This window comes from Marmota monax, unplaced genomic scaffold (assembly GCF_021218885.2).
Source record: "Marmota monax isolate L192 unplaced genomic scaffold, Marmota_monax_Labrador192_F-V1.1 WCK01_AAM20220418_F8-fsc00148, whole genome shotgun sequence".
NCBI classification, from domain to species: domain Eukaryota; kingdom Metazoa; phylum Chordata; class Mammalia; order Rodentia; family Sciuridae; genus Marmota; species Marmota monax.
The window spans coordinates 3,205,179-3,224,336 of NW_026693034.1; the positions used below are offsets into that span (position 1 = coordinate 3,205,179).

At 39.3% G+C, this 19,158-nt stretch overlaps 1 protein-coding gene across 1 annotated transcript in view; it reads left to right on the forward strand.

Annotated features, from left to right (window-relative positions):
• Sdk1 (sidekick cell adhesion molecule 1) overlaps positions 1 to 19,158 on the forward strand; it is an 893,409-nt gene that overhangs the window by 385,291 nt on the left and 488,960 nt on the right. Inside the window, exons 3-4 of the mRNA XM_058582451.1 lie at positions 5,234 to 5,340; positions 6,989 to 7,136. Coding sequence (XP_058438434.1) covers positions 5,234 to 5,340; positions 6,989 to 7,136 — 255 coding nt within the window. The remainder of the gene's footprint in view (positions 1 to 5,233; positions 5,341 to 6,988; positions 7,137 to 19,158) is intronic.

The following is a 19,158-nucleotide window of genomic DNA, read 5'->3' on the forward strand; positions in this document are numbered from 1 at the left end:
CTTTCATCCCGTATGTTAGTAATTTGAGTTCTCTCTCTTCTTCTCTTCGCTAGCATGGCTAAGGGTCTGTCGATTTTGTTTATTTTTTCAAAGAACCAACTTTTAGTTTTGTCAATTTTTTCAATTGTTTCTTTTGTTTCGATTTCATTAATTTCAGCTCTGATTTTAATTATTTCTTGCCTTCTACTTCTTTTGCTGTTGTTTTGCTCTTCTTTTTCTAGGATTTTGAGATGAAGTATGAGATCATTTATTTATTGTTTTTTTCTTTTTTTAAGGAATGAACTCCAAGCAATGAATTTTCCTCTTAGAACTGCTTTCAATGTGTCCCATAGATTCCGATATGTTGTGTCTGTGTTTTCATTAATCTCTAAGAATTTTTTAATTTCTTCCTTGATGTCTTCTATAACCCATTGATCGTTCAGTAACCTATTGTTCATTCTCCAAGTGATGTATTCTTTTCCCTTCCTTCTTTTATCATTGATTTTCAGTTCCATTCCATTATGATCAGATAGGATGCATGGTATTATCTCTACTCCTTTATATTGTCTAAGAGTTGCCCTGTGACATAATATATGATCTATTTTTGAGAAGGATCCATGTGCTGCTGAGAAAAAAGTGTAACTGCTTGATGTTGGGTGGTATATTCTATATATGTCAATTAAGTCTAGGTTATTAATTGTGTTATTGAGTTCTATAGTTTCCCTATTCAACTTTTGTTTGGAAGATCTGTCCAGTGGTGATAGAGGTGTGTTGAAGTCTCCCATGATTTTTGTAGGGTGGTCTATTAGACTCTTGAACTTGAGAAGAGTTTGTTTGATGAACATAGCTGCACCATTGTTTGGGGCATATATATTTATGATTGTTATGTCTTGTTGGTGTATGGTTCCCTTGAGCAGTATGTAGTGTCCCTCTTTATCCCTTTTGTTTAACTTTGGCTTGAAATCTATTTTATTTGATATGAGTATGGATACTCCTGCTTGTTTCCGAAGTCCATATGAGTGATATGATTTTTCCCAACCTTTCACCTTCAGCCTATGTATGTCTTTTCCTATCAAATGCGTCTCCTGTAGGCAGCATATTGTTGGGTCTTGTTTTGTGATCCATTCTACTAGCCTGTGTCTCTTGATTGGTGCGTTTAAGCCATTAACATTTAGGGTTATTATTGAGATATGGGTTGTTCTTCCAGCCATATTTGTTTATTTATGTTACTAAACATGGTTTGATTTCCTCTTTGATTATTTTCCCCCCTTTAGTGTCCTACCTCCCACTGTTGGTTTTCATTGTTATTTTCCATTTCCTCTTCCTGTAATGTTTTGCCGAGGATGTTTTGAAGAGATGGTTTTCCAGCTGCAAATTCTTTTAACTTTTGTTTATCGTGGAAGGTTTTAATTTCATCTTCCATCCTGAAGCTTAATTTCGCTGGAAACACAATTCTTGGTTGGAACCCATTTTCTTTCAGTGTTTGAAATATGTTATTCCAGGATCTTCTAGCTTTCAGAGTCTGTGTTGAAAGATCAGCTGTTATCCTGATTGGCTTACCCCTAAATGTGATCTGCTTCCTTTCTCTTGTAGCTTTTAAAATTCTCTCCTTATTCTGTATGTTGGGCATCTTCATTATAATGTGTCTAGGTGTGGGTCTCTTATGATTTTGCACATTCGGCGTCCTGTAGGCTTCTAGGATTTGGGGTTCTGTCTCATTCTTCAAGTCTGGGAAGTTTTCTCGTATTATTTCATTGAATAGATTGCTCATTCCTTTGGTTTGAAACTCTGTCCCTTCCTGTATCCCAATGACTCTTAAATTTGGTCTCTTGATGTTATCCCATATTTCTTGGATGTTCTGCTCATGGTTTCTTAACAGTCTTGCTGAGCTGTCTATGTTCTTTTCAAGTTGAAATACTTTATCTTCATTGTCTGATGTTCTGTCTTCTAAGTGTTCTACTCTGCTGGTAGTATTCTCAATTGAGTTTTTAAGTTGGCTTATTGCTTCCTGCATTTCTAGGATTTCTGTTTGTTTGTTTTTTATAACCTCTATTTCCCCGTATAGTTGATCTTTTCCTTCTTGGATTTGTTTATGTAATTCATTGTTGAAGTGATCTTTCATTGTCTGATTTTGCTGTCTGATGTCTTCCTTGAGACTCCAGATCATCTGAAGCATGTATATCCTGAATTCTTTATCTGACATTCCATCTGCTGCAGCTATTACCTCTTCTAACGTTGAGTTGACCTGCAATGCTTGTGGTCCTTTCTTTCCTTGTCTCTTCATACTGTTCGCGTTCCTTTCTACTTGGTGAAACTGTTGTGCTATTGAATTTTCCCCCTATAAATTTATATTGGTCTTGTATAGTTGCAAAGTCTCCCTCGCAGGCGCGGGCGGCGGCTTTGTCCCTCTGCGGGCCGCTAGGCTTGTTCTGCCGGTGGTCACAGTTCTGTCTACTTTGCAGGCGCAGGCAGCGGCACTGCCCTTCTGCAGGCCTCTGGGGCTGTACTGCCAGTGGGTCGCAGGTCCGCCTACCTTGCAGGCGCGGGGGGGGGGGCGGCTCTACCCTTCCTCAGGCCACTGGGCCTGTTCTGTCTCTCGGTTGCAGGTCTGGCCTGTTCTGATGGTGGTCACAGTTCCGTCTACCTTGCAGGCGCAGGGGGGAGGGGGCGGCTCTGCCTCTCAGCAGGCCGCTGCTCCTCTTCTGCCGGTGGGTCGCAGGCCCGCCTACCTTGCAGGAGTGATTGGAAGCTCTGTCCCGCCGCGGGCCACTGGGCCTTTTCTGTCCGTGGTCACCGTTCCACCTACCTAGCAGGTGTGGGGGGTGGGGGGGCGGCTCTGCCTCTCAGCAGGCCGCTGGGCCTGCTCTGTGCGTGGTCACAGTTCCCTCTACCCTGCCGGCGCAGGGGGAGGGGGCGGCTCAGCCTCTCAGCAGGCCGCTGCTCCTCTTCTGCCGGTGGGTTGCAGGCCCGCCTACCTTGCAGGAGTGATTGGAAGCTCTGTCCCACCGCGGGCCACTGGGCCTTTTCTGTCGGTGGTCACCTGGCAGACGCGGGGGTTGTGGGGCGGCTCTGCCCCTCAGTAGGCCGCTGGGCCTGCTCCGTGCATGGTCACAGTTCCCTCTACTTTGCCGGCACAGGGGGAGGGGGCGGCTCAGCCTCTCAGCAGGCCGCTGCTCCTCTTCTGCCGGTGGGTTGCAGGCCCGCCTACCTTGCAGGAGTGATTGGAAGCTCTGTCCCACCGCGGGCCACTGGGCCTTTTCTGTCGGTGGTCACCTGGCAGGCGCGGGGGGTGGGGGGTGGCTCTGCCCCTCAGCAGGCCGCTGGGCCTGCTCTGTGCGTGGTCACAGTTCCCTCTACCTTGCCGGTGCAGGGGGAGGGGGCGGCTCTGCCTCTCAGCAGGTCGCTGCTCCTCTTCTGCCTGTGGGTCGCAGGCCCGCCTACCTTGCAGGAGTGATTCGAAGCTCTGTCCCGCCGCGGGCCACTGGGCCTTTTCTGTCCGTGGTCACAGTTCCCCTACCTGGCAGGCGCGGCGGGTGGGGGGCGGCTCTGCCCCTCAGCAGGCCGCTGGGCCTGCTCTGTGCGTGGTCACAGTTCCCTCTACCTTGCCGGTGCAGGGGGAGGGGGCGGCTCTGCCTCTCAGCAGGTCGCTGCTCCTCTTCTGCCGGTGGGTCGCAGGCCCGCCTACCTTGCAGGAGTGATTCGAAGCTCTGTCCCGCCGTTGGCCACTGGGCCTTTTCTGTCCGTGGTCACAGTTCCCCTACCTGCCTTTGCTACCTTCTTATTTACCCTCCTACTAGCTTCTGACAGCCCCCATTCTGCTCTCTGCTTCTATTGGCTTAATATTTTAGGTTCATCTTACAAATATCATCATGTTGTGTGTGTCCTTGTGTTTCTCACTTATTTCCCTTAACATAATGTCCTTTGGGTTTATCCATGCTGTTGTGGAAATGGCATGATTTTCTTCTTTTTTAGACTGAATAATACTGCTGAATGTGCATATACCACATTTTCTTTGTTAATCTGTTGACAGATACTTAGGTTGTTTCCAGATCTTGACTATTGTGGAACTGCAAATGACATAGGATTGCAGATACTTTTTTAAGATACTAATTCCAATACCTTCATATATGTACCCAAAAGTGGCATTGTGGGCTCAATGGTATTTCTATTTTTAATTTTTTAATGTTTATTTTTTAGTTGTAGTTGAACATAATATGTTTGTTTGTTTGTTTGTTTTTATGTGGTGCTAAGGATCAAACCCAGGGCCTCGCTTGTGCTAGATGAGAGTTCTACTGCTTAGCCACAACCCCAACCCTCTATTTTTAATTTTTTAGGAATCCTTCATTCTTGTTTTCTTCAATGATTATACTAGTACACATTCCCACCAGTGGTGTAAAGGATACCCTGTTCTGTACACCTTTACATCATTTATGATGATGATGATGAGGAGCAGGAGGAGTGTGTTTGTTATCAGGTATCAAACTCAGGGACTCTTGAATACCACATTAGCACTTTATCACTGAACTACATACCCACCCCTTTTTATTTTGTTTGGAGACAGGGTCTTACTAAGTTACCAAGTTTGGCCTTGAACTTTCAATCTTCTTTTCCCAGCCTCCTGAGTAACTGGGGTTATAGTCATGTACCACCATATCCAACTCATTTGTTGTTTTTCCTTGTTTTAAAAATAGCGTTCTAACAGGTGTGAGGTAACATTTCATTTTATTTCTTTATGACTAATGATGTTGAGCACCTTTTTATATAAATGTTGGCCATTTGAACATTATCTTTGGAGAAATACCCGTTCAGCTCCTTTGCCCATGTTTTAATTGAGTTCTCTCTTTCACTGCAGAGTTCCTTATAAAGTTTGAATATTAGCTGGTTTGCTCAAACCTTACTCTTTTTCTTATTGGAGTATTATACATAGTAGATGGATTCATTTTGACAAAATCATATGTGGATGAAATTAATTTCAGTATCCCTTCCCACCCTTTTACTTCCCTCTTCCCTCCCCTAATTCTCCTTCCTCTACTCTACTGATCTTTCACACGTTTATTTTTTGAATGGTTCTTTGTACTTACAAATAAAGGTGAAATTATCTCACAAATAACTCATAGTTGCTGTTAGTACCTTGGTCAGGGAAGGGTTGCTTAGATCTTATGTTACCGAAAATAAATGTTAGCTGAGCACCTGCTAGATGTGATGCCAATGCTGTCCAGATATGACCACTAACATTTTTTTTTTAATTTGGCAGGTATGTTATTCCATCTTTGCAGAAGCTCGATGCTGGATTTTACCGCTGTGTGGTGCGAAACCGGATGGGTGCGCTGTTACAAAGAAAATCAGAAGTTCAAGTTGCATGTATGTATTCAGTAGAGGGACCTGTGATGTTAACAAGACAAAGCAGCTGTGGGGAGCAAATCAAAATCATGTTTAGCCTTTGTAGGGACTAAGTTTATTGTTGGTTCAAGTCAAATAGAATGATTGTTGAAATTGGTGAGAGAGGAGTGAATGCTAGTGTGGCTGGCCAGGTGAGGGACTAATGAGGCAGATGTCATGTTTTCCAATGGAAAAGGTTAAGGACCTCCATAAGGCACTGGGGAGGGTGCAATAGGGACCTCCGAAAGGCACTGGGGGGTGCAAAAAGGAATAAAATGACTTTTGTTTGATGAATCAGTTAGATGCTCTTATCTTATATTATACAGAATTCAGTACTGATACTGTACATGTGCAGTTCTGTTTTTAAATCACTAGGCAGGCATAAGTTTTTTTGACATGTGATGATGAAGTCATTCAGCTAAATCTGTGTACAGAATAATTCATAATTTTTATTCAATAGGATATTTGAAAATATAATAAATAGAGTACAGATCAATACCCAAACCATATTTGAGTAAGTTAAGAGCCTGGAATTTATTATAATATATTAAATTCTATTTTATACAATTGAGTTTGGACTTCTCCTTTGTTAATTATTTATATCCTTATTTCTGCCCTTCATCTATAGCTCTTAGATGTTTTCTTAACTTCCTTTTCTCCTTCCCTTTGATAACAAATTTCTCTTTACTTTAAAGTAACCATGGATATTTTCTTAATCTGATTCATTGGTTTGTTTTATCTTTCCCTCAAATATTATACAATGTTACATCAAAAATAATTTTTAAAAAAAGTAAAAATCTTACTGCAAAAAATATAATAATAATTGAATGAGAAAGCCATAGATAATACAGCTTTCTTAGGGAAAATTCCAAGTTAATATACATTTTAAAATGTAGTGTTTTACCATATCTATGTTTGTACACATTAATCTGTATCTAATCATAATATGGGTATTTTTCAAAAATTTCAAGGCACCATTTTAAAAATTAGCCATTTATATCTACATTTGAATTGCTGTTTTTTTCCCGTTGACCTCATTTTTATGTTTTTAATCATTAGAACAAGAGTGACCCAAATTAAGTCAACAGTGAATAGGTAAGAAAACTCCTTATAAACTCCACACTAGTTAGAAAATATTGCTCCCAAAATACCTGCTAGGGAGGCAGTTACCCCAGAAATGAATAGGAGGAGAAACCAAGTAGAGCAAGAACTGGTGCTGGGGAGAACAGGCCTGAAAGATTTGGTAGCTGGGAGAGGTCCAGAAGCATTTTTTCACAGTTCCAACAGCTTTCTGACAACAGCTTCCTGTACCTCTAGGATACTTTGCAGCAGTTTATTTTAGTGTTGCAAGCAGTTGCAATCATCCTCTTTGTTGTTATAGTAAGATAAAGGAGGTGTGACTCTGCGGAGTAGTAAGCTTCTTGGCTACTTTGGAGGTGTGGGGCTTTGCCTCTTGCTTCTTTCCAGCCAGATCTGTGCTTGACAGTGCTGCACTTCAGCCTCGCCAGTCTTATTGTTAAGACTAGCATCATTGCCAACTTTACTGTAAAATATAGTTATTTCCATTTCCAACCTCTACTCTCCCCACAAATTGTTTTCTAGACTTAAAAAATCTAATTTCTCTCTGCAGATATGGGAAATTTCATGAATTCAGACCAGAGGAAGACTGTTTCACAAGGACATGCAGCAGTTCTAAACTTACTGCCCATCACCAGCTGCCCCAGACCTCAAGTGACCTGGTTTAGAGAAGGGCACAAGATTATTCCAAGCAACAGAATGTAAGTTTCTTTAAACATTAAAGCTTCAGATACAATTGATTATGCTCACTGGCACCATTTACATATTAAGTGAACCAATTAAGGTTACCAGTGATTTGAAAAGAATAGCCTTGTCTAGGAGTCCTAACTCAGTCCTTAATAAATAGCTATTTTGAGACTGGTTTGGTCATTTTTAAACAGCTTAAGCAGTGCCCATGTAATATTATTCTTCAGTATGTTGCTCACCCGGAACCTAAAGAATTCCTGCCCACTCTTTGTAGCCCATTCTTTCTGTTCTTGGATGGAGTTTAAGGTGTCATGGTCATTCTTGAATTGTATCTAGCTTCTAGTTCTGGTTTAACCAGCCTGGTATTTACTTGTACAGCTGTGGGATTTCCCTCCTCTTTTTATTGAGCCATGTTTGATACTACTTTCTCCGACGATAAAACAGTAATTACTGCTTATTTCTCTTTATCCTTTTATCCTACCATGACAGTTTTATTTCATTTTGTCTAATTAGTGGCTCGCCCCATCTATTGCAGAATAGTCGTTTTGTGATTAGTTAAGCATTATTTCAAGGTGTTCTTGCCTATCCCACATTCAAGATATTTATCTAATGCCAGACAGGTTTTCTTCATTTGGAGATTTAAGTGATTAAAACGAACATTTGATATATATTTCATAACTAGGCATTTTGCAATCTAAAGACAGTATTCCAAATATAAAGGTTTCAAGGATGATAATTTCCAAGAGGATCATGAAATGCTGTAAGCTTAGAGTAAAAGTCAAATATTTATACTGCCAATTGGTTGCATTTACATAAAAATTCATGATGGGAAGAAGCTTTTGTGTGTTTTGTTTTTCAAAAAGAACATTTCTAAGACAATTTGTTGAAAAGATTTTAATTGAAATTATGAAAGTAACTGTGGCATAAACCTTCTTTCTCCCCTATCGGAGTACCCATGGAATCTCTTCTTTAAGCCCGATTTTGTCATTTGTCCACCTAGGTATTGGAACACTTTTTGAATCTAGAATATCCATAAGCTTATTTAGCAAATGTTTCTATTTTGGTTATTGAAACAGAAAGAAAACATGAAATATATGTAAAAGCCATATTTTTAAATTCTAAAACTATGAATGATCTTAGAAAATGGAATAACTGCTATCTCTTTTGTTTTTGTTTTGAGAAAAGTGACTTAGATATCCACCTTTATATTGATTCCAATCATTGCAGATGCCTTTCGAGTTTGGGTGAAACAAAAAAAATGAAGGATCAATCTCTCATTGCCTTAGGAAATTGTTAGACTGAGCAAATGGCAGCTCAGAGTTTTATATGAATGTTCTGGAAGCTTCCAGTGTTGAACACAGTATGACAGGTGAAAGAGGAATAATTGCTAGGGGAAAATTGGTACCAGGGATGGGGAGGTAGATTGAATCAAGCTTCTTCTTAATTATTATCAATTACAGTAAAATATATGGTGGAAGGGTTATTTTAACTTGATAGCAAGTAAGCATGTATTAATTTATTAACTTGTGGTTTAGCTTTATTTATAAGATAATGTTTATTCAAGAAGTATGAAAGGGTACACAATAAAATAACACTTAATTTCATGAGCTTTTTTAAGTTTGCAGATTCGTGCTAAAGAGTGTTTAATTCCTAATGAGCTAATAAAGTAAAAATACTGTTAGGGCTTTAGTTTAGTGTCCCATCAAACAAATGGTCTGCTTACAATTGTGATGCTACTGATAAACATCCAATCTCAGTGAAACAATGTGCTGGTATACCTCTTTTAAAAGAGATGAAATGAGACTGATTATGGATATTTACACTTCTGCAAGGCCTTTTAGCTTCATATTTTCCACCTCATAATCACTCCACATTTATTAAGTACCTGCTATGCAAGATATCATAAATCAGTAAATGCATGGCTTTCTTCACAAATTTATATATCATTTATATATGCTTTCTACTTCTAAAAATTCCACTTTTGACTAAAGATGGAAAGACATTCCTGCATTGCTCCTGCCCAGATGGTTGGCAGGCAAAAGTCAGATGGCATCAGATGTACATCATCAGAGGAGCTTTTCCAACCTGGAACATTTGGCTGGAAGCCTCATACACATTGAAACATTGCATCTGCCTTAAATCTCTTCAGTCAGTTTCCTGACCCAACAGGAGTGAGGGAACTTTGTCTAGGCAGAGAAACCTCTTTACCCCTCCCACTATTTGTTAACATTATCTCATGTTGAGCTTTTAGGCTTAGACGTAAATTATTATTATTTTTTTCATTTTGAAGAGAAACAGTAAGTCTTGTTTCCCAAGTTGAAAAATTAGTTAAATAGCCTATTAATAATCTTGGTGGCTATTATTTGTTGAGGACCTCTTGAAACGTATCTTCTCTAATCCTCACAATTGGCTTCTGAGGCAAGTATAATTAGTTCTACTTACAACCTTCAGAACTGCAAATTAGCGCTGCAGACTTACCTAAGGGCACAGCTGATGAGCTAAAATTCCAACCCAGGTCTACACATCATTCTCTCTTCTGTATCAGGCTAATTCTTCTTTTCACTTTACTCGCTGAACTTTCTTCCTACTCTTGGTCATTTTTTCCATATATTGTTTGTCTTTTTCCTCATTCATGTAGAAGACTGGCTTTCAATTTGAATCAAAGTTTCACTTTTGACTAACATGGAAAGGCATTTCTCTTTTGCTCCTGCCCAGATGGTTGGCAGGCAAAAATCTGATGGCATCAGATGTATTCTGCACCACCAGAGGTGCCTTGAAAATCTAGAATATTTAGCCCAAAGTGCATTGTACACATGGGAACATTGATCTTCTTATATAGGTTATATTTAGATTAACCTAGATTTGTGTAGAGGTATCAGTTATTGCTATATTTCAAAACTAGAATCTAATAAGATTTCCTTCTGGGAAAGGGAAGGTTAAGATTTCTGGCCTGATCAACTGATAGGGTAGAATTAACTTTTCCTGATATGGGGAGACATTTTGGGGAGAAGCAAGTTTTGTAAATATGTGGGTGGGATTTGATGGTGGTGTCTGCAGTTTCTTTTGGACATGTGAAGTTTGAGGTGTATATTTGCGTAGCCAAAAGGAACCAATGATTAGATAGTTGTATGTATCAGACCCAAGGTTAGCAAAGATATCTAGGTTAAATTTGGCATGTTAATGATATTTAAAGCTTTTTACAAACCTATGAAACATACGAGCCAGCAGGTCCAAGGGCTCTCATTGCACCAGTCTTGTCTGAAAGTCACAGAGGTTGACTTTGGTTGTCTTTTGAAAAAAAGACTGTTTTTTTTTTTTTTTTTGGAGTATAGGGAATTATAGAACTGAATAATAGGAGAGGGCTCAGCAGTTACCAGGGTTGCTCTGTGGTCCAGGGAGCTAATAAATAATGTAATAGTCTCCCAAAGACATCAAGGGCCTTATTCTGGGAACATGTGAACATGATAGGTTACATGGCAGAGGGGAATTATAATTGAAGAAGAACTGATACAGATGGGAAGAAGGGACAAAAGGAAAAAGGCAATCTTCCAACTAGTGCAGTCAAGATTTAGTATGTCGGGGCTGGGGATGTGGCTCAAGCAGTAGCGCGCTCGCCTGGCATGCACGGGCGCTGGATTCAATCCTCAGCACCACATAAAAATAAAATAAAGATGTTGTGTCCACCGAAAGCTAAAAAATAAATATTAAAAAAAAGATTTAGTATGTCTACCCTATAACAGGTGCATGCTCATATGCTGGCACCTCTCTGTCTCAGCATCTTGCCCATAGGCTTTAACCCTGAGAGTCACATTCCAATGTTTGTTACCTATATATTCCAGGACAGAGGTTTCATTCTCCCAAGCTTCCTCTGCTACCTCTGGGAGGAGAAAGGCTAAGCATTTCTTTTGTAGTGTAGATAGGAGAGGTAGTAACTAGATCCTCATGCCCACTTTGTAGCAGTTCTCTTTTGAATACTTGGGCTCTTACAACATCATTGTCCTAATAGTATGGTTTCCATCAAAACTTTGAGACAAGAAAAGAAACGTTTTATGTTTTTGTTTTTTTAACATTCTGGATATTCTGCATTGCAATAACTATTTGAATCTGTAGGTTCTGTCTATTCAAATATTTTTTGTTTTTTTGTCCCATCCAACTCCCATGGGTACAGGGGATTGAACCCAGGGCATTCTACATCTATATCCTTGGTCCTTTTTATTTTTTATTTGAAACAGAGTCCTGCTAAGTTGCTGAAGCTGGCCTCAATCTGGTGATACTCCTGCCTCAGCCTCCTGAGTGTGTGACACTGCACCTGGCCCAGATATTTTTCTAATCAGACCCAGTCCCTGACCCTGGGTGTTGACCCTCTGAAACATCTTTGTTTCTTAAACTATATTTCTCCTGGTGGTATGTGTAGCATACCACTAGGGTAGTAGAATGAATAAAGGATGTGAAAAAAGTCAGATAAGGTCTGTAAACAGAAGGAGGAAAAAGATAAGAATAACAAACATCAAGAATAGAGGCTATTGGATCATAAAAATATCCTGGAAAAGCAAATGATATTTTGGAAGAATTGAGAATAAGTTATATTCAGAATTTTGAATAGGTAATTATGGGTTTTATTTATATGATAAGATGAAAAATGCATGTTTATTTATGATTTATTGAAACCAAACAGCTAATTTTCTATCTTTGCATATCAAAGATGAGAATAGCTTTTTTAAAATAAGTATAGTCTTATTTTAAAATAAAATTCTTCTGTGTGTGCTTTGGTTTATATTTTCTGTTTCCTTCTATTTCTCAGACTACAAAATGTGAGTCTTGATGCCATGTAATGCTTCTCTTACCTCTGGGAGGGAATTTATGTTGGCAGTTATCAGATTAGGACACCAAAACTAGGTCTGAGCAATGCCATTCTTTTGCTTAATTGCAGATTTTTGTGTTTAAATTGCATCCTGTAGTCTACCTGACAGGAATCTGAAAGCATAAGTGTTTTTGTATGTGTTTTACTGGAATTGTGAAGTTTATGGTTAAATATTTCAAACCTCCAGTCAGTACTGCGATAGACGGCTTGCCAGTAATGATCTGGACTGTGAAGCATGGGCAGTAAACAGCATCCCAGGTGACTGGGAAACATTCTGAGTCATAATTGTCCATGCTTAAATACTTGCACATCCATTAACTTATTACCATTTCATTTCAATTGCCCCAAGAAAAATTTGTTTAAATTAACACTTGTATTGGAAGTCACAACTTAATGCTTGAATAAAGTAGATCTGGTTGTAATAATATTTTTATAGTTAACTGAGCTTTCAAAATAATGTGCTTTTAAAATTTTCATATTATATTTTATGGGTATTTTGTAAATGTTATAGAGTATATCTGTATGTGCAAACTGAGCCATGTTGAGTTTAACTAAAAAAGGCTAGGAGATATGGCTTCCAGACCTGCTTTTGCTACAACTCTCACCTTGGGCAAATTACTTTTTCTCCTTTGTTTCCATTTTCTCATGTCAAAAATGAAGATGGTGAATTGACTACTTCTAAGATTCTTTCCAGTGTTAACATGGAACAATGCTTTTATGGATGTTGGGTGCTTCTGGCCGGTTTGGTCTCTCCCTCTCTCTTCCTTCCTCTATGCATTCTATAAACTGAGCACTGACTTAGTGCCAGGTGCTGTTCTGGATGCTAAGTAGAGAAAGGAAAGTGAAGTCTTAAAAGAACTATCAGTGATGAAGGAATGGGTTAGTAAGCAGGGTCTTCTCAGTTGAGGATGAAGGTTCAGAGGACATGAGCAGGACAAGATAGCAAAGAGCACTGAGCTGGGGTGAGGCTCCTTTAAACTGAGCATGAAGGACAGCCTCTTTATGGAAGTGGCATTTTAAAAAGCCATTTTATCAATTTATAATTTATATACAACAAACTGTACAAATTTCAAGCACACAGGCTGATGGATTTTAACAACTGTGTGCACAGAAGAACTCGCCATCCTAGTGGAGAGAGTTCCCTCCACCCTTTCCTCCAGTCTTGCCCTGCCAATATTCTAATTTCTTTTACCATATATTATCAGTTGTTACCTATCCTAAAATTTCATAGAAATGAAATCATTGAATATGAAATCTTTTGTGTCTTACTTTATTTATTCAACATAATTTCTGTGATATTCTCAATATGATATTTAATAATAACAATAATTAGCAATTTTTGAGTGCCAGACACTTTTTAAGTGTTTCATATATAATGATTTATTTAATCCTCACAGCAGCCCAGTGGGTCAGTACTGTTATTATCCTCACATTACTGGTGAGAAGAGAGGCCAACAACCACGCAGTGTTAGTGCCCTTGGATTTCTGAGAACACACTTGCTGTGCTGTCTCTTAGGGTGATGTCCAAGGGTGGGAAGCAGTTATCAATGCACAGACCCAGCAGAGGTGTGTTCTAGGCAGAGGACAAAGACAGACAGGTACAGGAAAGAGCTGCATGTATTTGCACAACTTAAGAGTCTATGGTATGGTCAGATAAGTGTGGTGAGAAGGTACAGACAAGTAGTCAAAAAGAGACCCAGAGACCCTGTAGGCCCCAGAATCTGGAAAGGAATATGTTTTATTCTGTAAAACCTGGGAATACTTTGAAAGATGGTTTCCTTTTATTTTGTTTTTGAAAATAAGTTTTAATTGTGGTAAAAATCTATATAACATGAAATTTGCCATTTTAACATGTAGTCCAGAGGCATTAAATACATTCATGTTGTTGTGCAGCCATTACTAATATCCACCCCCATAACTTGGAAAACTGGAGCTCTATACTCATTACACACTAACTCTTCACTCCCTCGTCCCTGCAGCCCTTGGAAATCACCAATCTATTTTCTGACTATGAGTTTAACTACTCTATGGACCTCATAGATGTGGACTCTACAGTATTTTTCAGTTTTACCTTGTTTATTTTTTTTTCAGTTTTTAATTAAATGGTGTTTTGAGATAATTGTAGATTCACATGCACCTACAAGAAATAATTCAGAGTGCTGCTATGTACTCTTTCACCAATATCAGTAAATCTTGAAAAACGGGCATAGTATCACAATCCAGGATACTGACAATAATACAAATAAGATACAGAATATTTCTGTCTATACAGTGATCTGCCACATTGCTCTTTTGCGGCTACAATTAGTTTTCTCCTGCCTCAACCCCTCTCTAAACTCTGGCAATTACTAATCTGCTTATTCTTTCTATAATTTTGTCATTTCAAGAATTTGTGTAAGTGGAATCATGCAATATGTAGTCTTTTGTAGTTGACTTTTTTATTCAGTATAATTCTCTGATTTGTCAATGATCTTGTCAACATTCTTTCACGGAGTGTTGGTTTCTTGTCATTGTTGTGTAGTACACCTTGGTGTGGATGTGCTTCAGTTTGTGTTATCATTGCCCTGTTGAAACACATCTGGTTTGTCTAGTTTGGGCCACTATGAATAAAGCTGCTATAAAAGATTCTTGTGTGAACATAAGACTTTCTTTCTCTGAGATAAACACTCAGGAATGCAATGACTGAGCTATATGTTTAGGAATTTTTGTTGCTGTTGTTGTTTAGAAAAATTTCCAGAGTGGCTATACCATTTTATAATTGAACCAGCAATATATGAATGATCGAGTTTCTCTGCTTCCTCTCTAGCATTTGGTGTTGTCTCTATATTTTACTTCAGTCATCCTGATAGGTATATAATGGTATCTCATTGAGTTTTTAATTTTCATTTCCCTTAATGGCCAGTGATGTTGAACATCTTTTCATGTGCTGATTTAAAAAAAGACCAAATAGGAAAACTCAAATGTCACAACTTGAAAAATGTATTCATTTTTTAAAAAGTAAAAGAGCAGGCAATATGCAGCTAAAATAAGAACTGTTATTCTGGTAAATCTGAGGAAAATATCAGAATAAAGCACAGAGATTGAAATATGGAAACTATGGAGAAAGACTAAGATAGAGGATAGAAGGATAATCAGTAGACATGTCAGAAGATTCCAGAAGGAATGGAAAGAATGGGGGTTAGATAATGTTTAAAGATATCATTTCTACAGTGTTTTCTCAAATGATGAGTCTTCAGAGTCAATAAACAGAACAAACTTCAAATGGAGTACAAATAAATCCACATCCATACATGTTATAATGTAACTACAAAACTTAAAAGACAAAGATCTTTTTAATATTTTTTAGTTGTAGATGGACATAATACCTTTATTTTATTTATTTATTTTTAAGTGGTGCTGAAGATTGAACCCAGTGCTCACTGTAACTCCAGCCCAACAACGATGATATTAAAAGCATCACAGAAAGAACAATAATTAGAAAATAGACAGCAATAATGTGTAAGATAATGTAATAATACCTTCAGAAAGCCATAGAATTCTGCATCCTGCTAAACTAACATTCAAAACTGAGGAGAAAGTGAAGATATTTTCAGATAAGACTGAAAATTTATATTCCTAAGCAAGTTACTAAAAAAATGAAGGTTGAGAAAAGATACTGAATTTAGTAGGTAATGGGATGTTAGAAATGTTGGTCTTCATTTTATTTTCTCTAGTTAACAAAGGTTTAGTAATTTAAAAATATGTACATAAAAGATAGAGACAGCAAGTCGAGGTAACTCTTTGGGACCCTGTGAATGGCTGCTGAGTATGGTGTGATGTCCCTAGTGGGTACATGAAGGCGAGGTGGTGCTTTTCCCCTAAGATGAGGAATAACAGAGAATATTTATATGCCAGTGGAAATTGTCTGAGGGAGAGTGGGGCTGGGAAGATTCAAGAGAGAGCGAATACATGAGAGGTGCAAACCTTCATGGAGGGGATGTGGGCTAGGGATGAGGGCATTCCCAAATAAGGATGGGGCCCTGCAGCTGTGCAGTGTACAGTCCCATAACTATATGTGGTGGTGCTTCGAGGCCCTTAACAAAGTCTGGGTCAGCTTCCACCCTAACAGGTCAGAAACCAGAACACAGGTATGCAGGTATGTTGTTTGATAGATGTTAAGAAATCGATGGATTTTTTTTTTTTTGTAAACTTGAACTCTCTCTAAATACTGGGATGAACTTGTGAGCTTGAGGTGACATGTGCCAATTGAAGAGAAGTGAAGGTTTGAATAATCATCCAGGGAGACTTGTGGGGCTGTGGGATCCTTTGAGTACAAGTGTACAGTTGCAGTGTGTGATGATGGATTTAGGGATGAAATGACAGACAAATATGATTCAGCTAGAAGACTATGAGCACCTGTGGATTAGATGAATAGTTAGAGTGGGCAAAGGAGAGGAAGTGGGTGTATTAGGCTCTGCCTTCTTATTCTCACCTTGACCACTCATCTAATCCTAGACATTGGGCTTCTCCTTCCAAAGAGATCAAGTGATGCAATCCAGTAACATGATAGAGTTGAATTTTCTTGTGGGGCAAACATTCATCATTAGAGAATTAGAACAGTTGAATGCATGTGTATCAGCAAATAAGGTATAGCACCCCATCTCTACGTACCTCCCCGAGGTTTTCCTGTGGGTTGTGCCCTCCTTGCTCCTGCTGTCCTGGGATCTCTGCTGTAAAGGGTTGGTGTACAGGCTGTTGCAAAGGCTCTGTTTTCTGGGAAAACTGGACTAACTTGTGAAGTATTTGAAATCTAGACTTCAGACTGGAACTTGAGAAGGATTGACGAGGTTTAGGGAGTGACCACAAGAGTGAGAGGCTGAGAGAGTATGGAGATAAAGGTCAGTGGCTGTGGGAGGACTTAGGCACCCAGGCCAGTGTTAGAGTGAGGACAGTAGTCAGTGGAAGGCAGAGATCAGGGCCTATAGGTAAATGGAGCATTTGGAGCCTTGGAAGTGACATCACTGAGAAGAAATACAAGTATAGCCTGATCTCATGGGCTTTAAGGCAGCTGGGACTTGGAAGGAGAAAGGGTGGGAATGGTTGGCTAGTGCCTGCTTGTGGCTTTGGTGGGGGCTTGCTCTGGGTAGACTAGATGTGCTGAAGGCCTCCTGGGACTGCTCCTTTGGGCATTTGATTCCAGCCTCTGGCAGCTTGGAATCTCACCAAAGAAGTATATGTCCTGGGGCACCCCGGCTTCATTTATGCAGCAGGGAGCATGATTTTTGGAGCGAGAATAGTGAGATTTAGTGGTAGGTTAGATTATAAGCAAGAAGGTAATTTGCCCACTAGTATCCAATGAAGTGAAGACTGTGCTATATGCCCCCCTCAAAAACAAACAAACAAACAAAAACAACTAATGCCTGGGTATTTACCCTTGAAGATGCTGTACAGATGCATTCCTCTGCATGGCTGTGAAGATGTCTTCTGTGACACACAGCAAACTGGGTGTAAGGGACAAACCCTCAGGTAAAGAATATGCTGCAGCTCAGGGCACAGTCTTTCTGTCCCAGTGGACTCAGCTCCTGTAAATGCCCCTGGTGCTTTTCCAAGTCTAAGTGCTAGTTTCTAAAGCCCAGAAAATCCTTTCCGTTGTTGCTGTTGTGACCACATCCAGGAGGGTAAGTCACAGAGTTCGCTTATCTAAGCTAATGTTATTCTGAGGCAAATTAGTGTCCCTCGGAGTGGGTAAGAAAAAGATGGAAATTATGTGGGTTCAACAAATAGTATCCAGCCTGTTGACTCCATTGCCTGTCCTGTGCTTTTCACAGAATCCCACTGGGCACAGTGAAAGCCTCCATGACCAAGATTATTATGAAAACTTCATATTTTTTTTTTTACATTGTCAGGAGGTGTGAGGAGGGCTGCCTCACAGGCTGTGTTAGACCAGGTCATGGGCACTGGCTGGCAGTAGGTGGACAGTTAAGTTTGAGGTCTGCATCATTCCCTAGTGCAGCTGGAGTGATGGAGGTTTCTAGTATCCTCTCTTGGCGTTTGCAAGTAGCTGAAGGTGTGCGGCAGGCCAGGAACTGTATCTGTGTAAACTGAACAGCCCTAGAAGTGTGGGCTCTTAGAATGACTTGGTTCCATTTGGGTTGGCAAGGTTGTGTTTAACTTTAATGACAAGAGTTTAATATTCTGTGTACCAATTTTTCATTTGAAATAAAATGCCACTTCATTTTACATGAGCAGATCTAGTGACAATAATGCATTTCTTAACAAATATTAGCCTATTATACATCTTAAGTCAGTTGCTCATAATTGCATTTCACCAACTCTACATAATGCTTTAATTAAAATTAGGATAATTAAAATACAGTTTTAATGAGCAATAAATTCTGAAGTTGTCAAGCTTGGAATGTATTATTTGAATCATACCTTTCTCTTTTTGAGCTCTTAAATTTGTGTCCATATAATGTTTTGAAATGGCAAAGAGTCATATGCAAGAGGCATTTTTAAGTGCATCTAATAGTAAGTACTATGAAATAATGCTTCTTTATGGCTGTCTCATCTGTCTATACTCATTGCATACCTGGGTTATTTGCACTAACTGTAGTCCTTGGATACGAGGAAAAAGCCCAGCAACTTAACCACAGTGATCACCCATACTAAGCACTGAATATTTATCAAATGAGTACATAAGTATTTCTTGAATTAATGAATAAATAAATAAGATAGCATATGGCTCCTGGGAGGGTGGGGTCAGACAAAGTACACTGGACTGAGTGAGGGCCTCAGTCTCAGCCCTGACCCTAGTGGATCTGTGACCTGGGGCAAGTCAGATAACTATCCTCCCGCAAAGCTGAGATAATGGGATATCTCAGATGGAGGTAGTAGTAGCTGTCCTGCCAAGCTCTTGGAGTTATGACTGCAAACATTTATTTGAGGAATAAAATTGTAGGTGGGAAAAACACACCTTAACCTGTAAAGTAAACATCATGTGGTGGCATTATTATTGTCATGCCCACTTCTGCTTGTTATACTCTAATTAGACACATGAACATACATTATTAGTATTCAGAGTCACCAACTCCTCATCTCATTTGGAATTTTGTTTTTAGGTGGTTTTTGCTAAATGAATTTTCAGTCTTTGCTTAATGTCGCCTTGCTGTGCAGACTGTTAGGAATTATGCCCCATC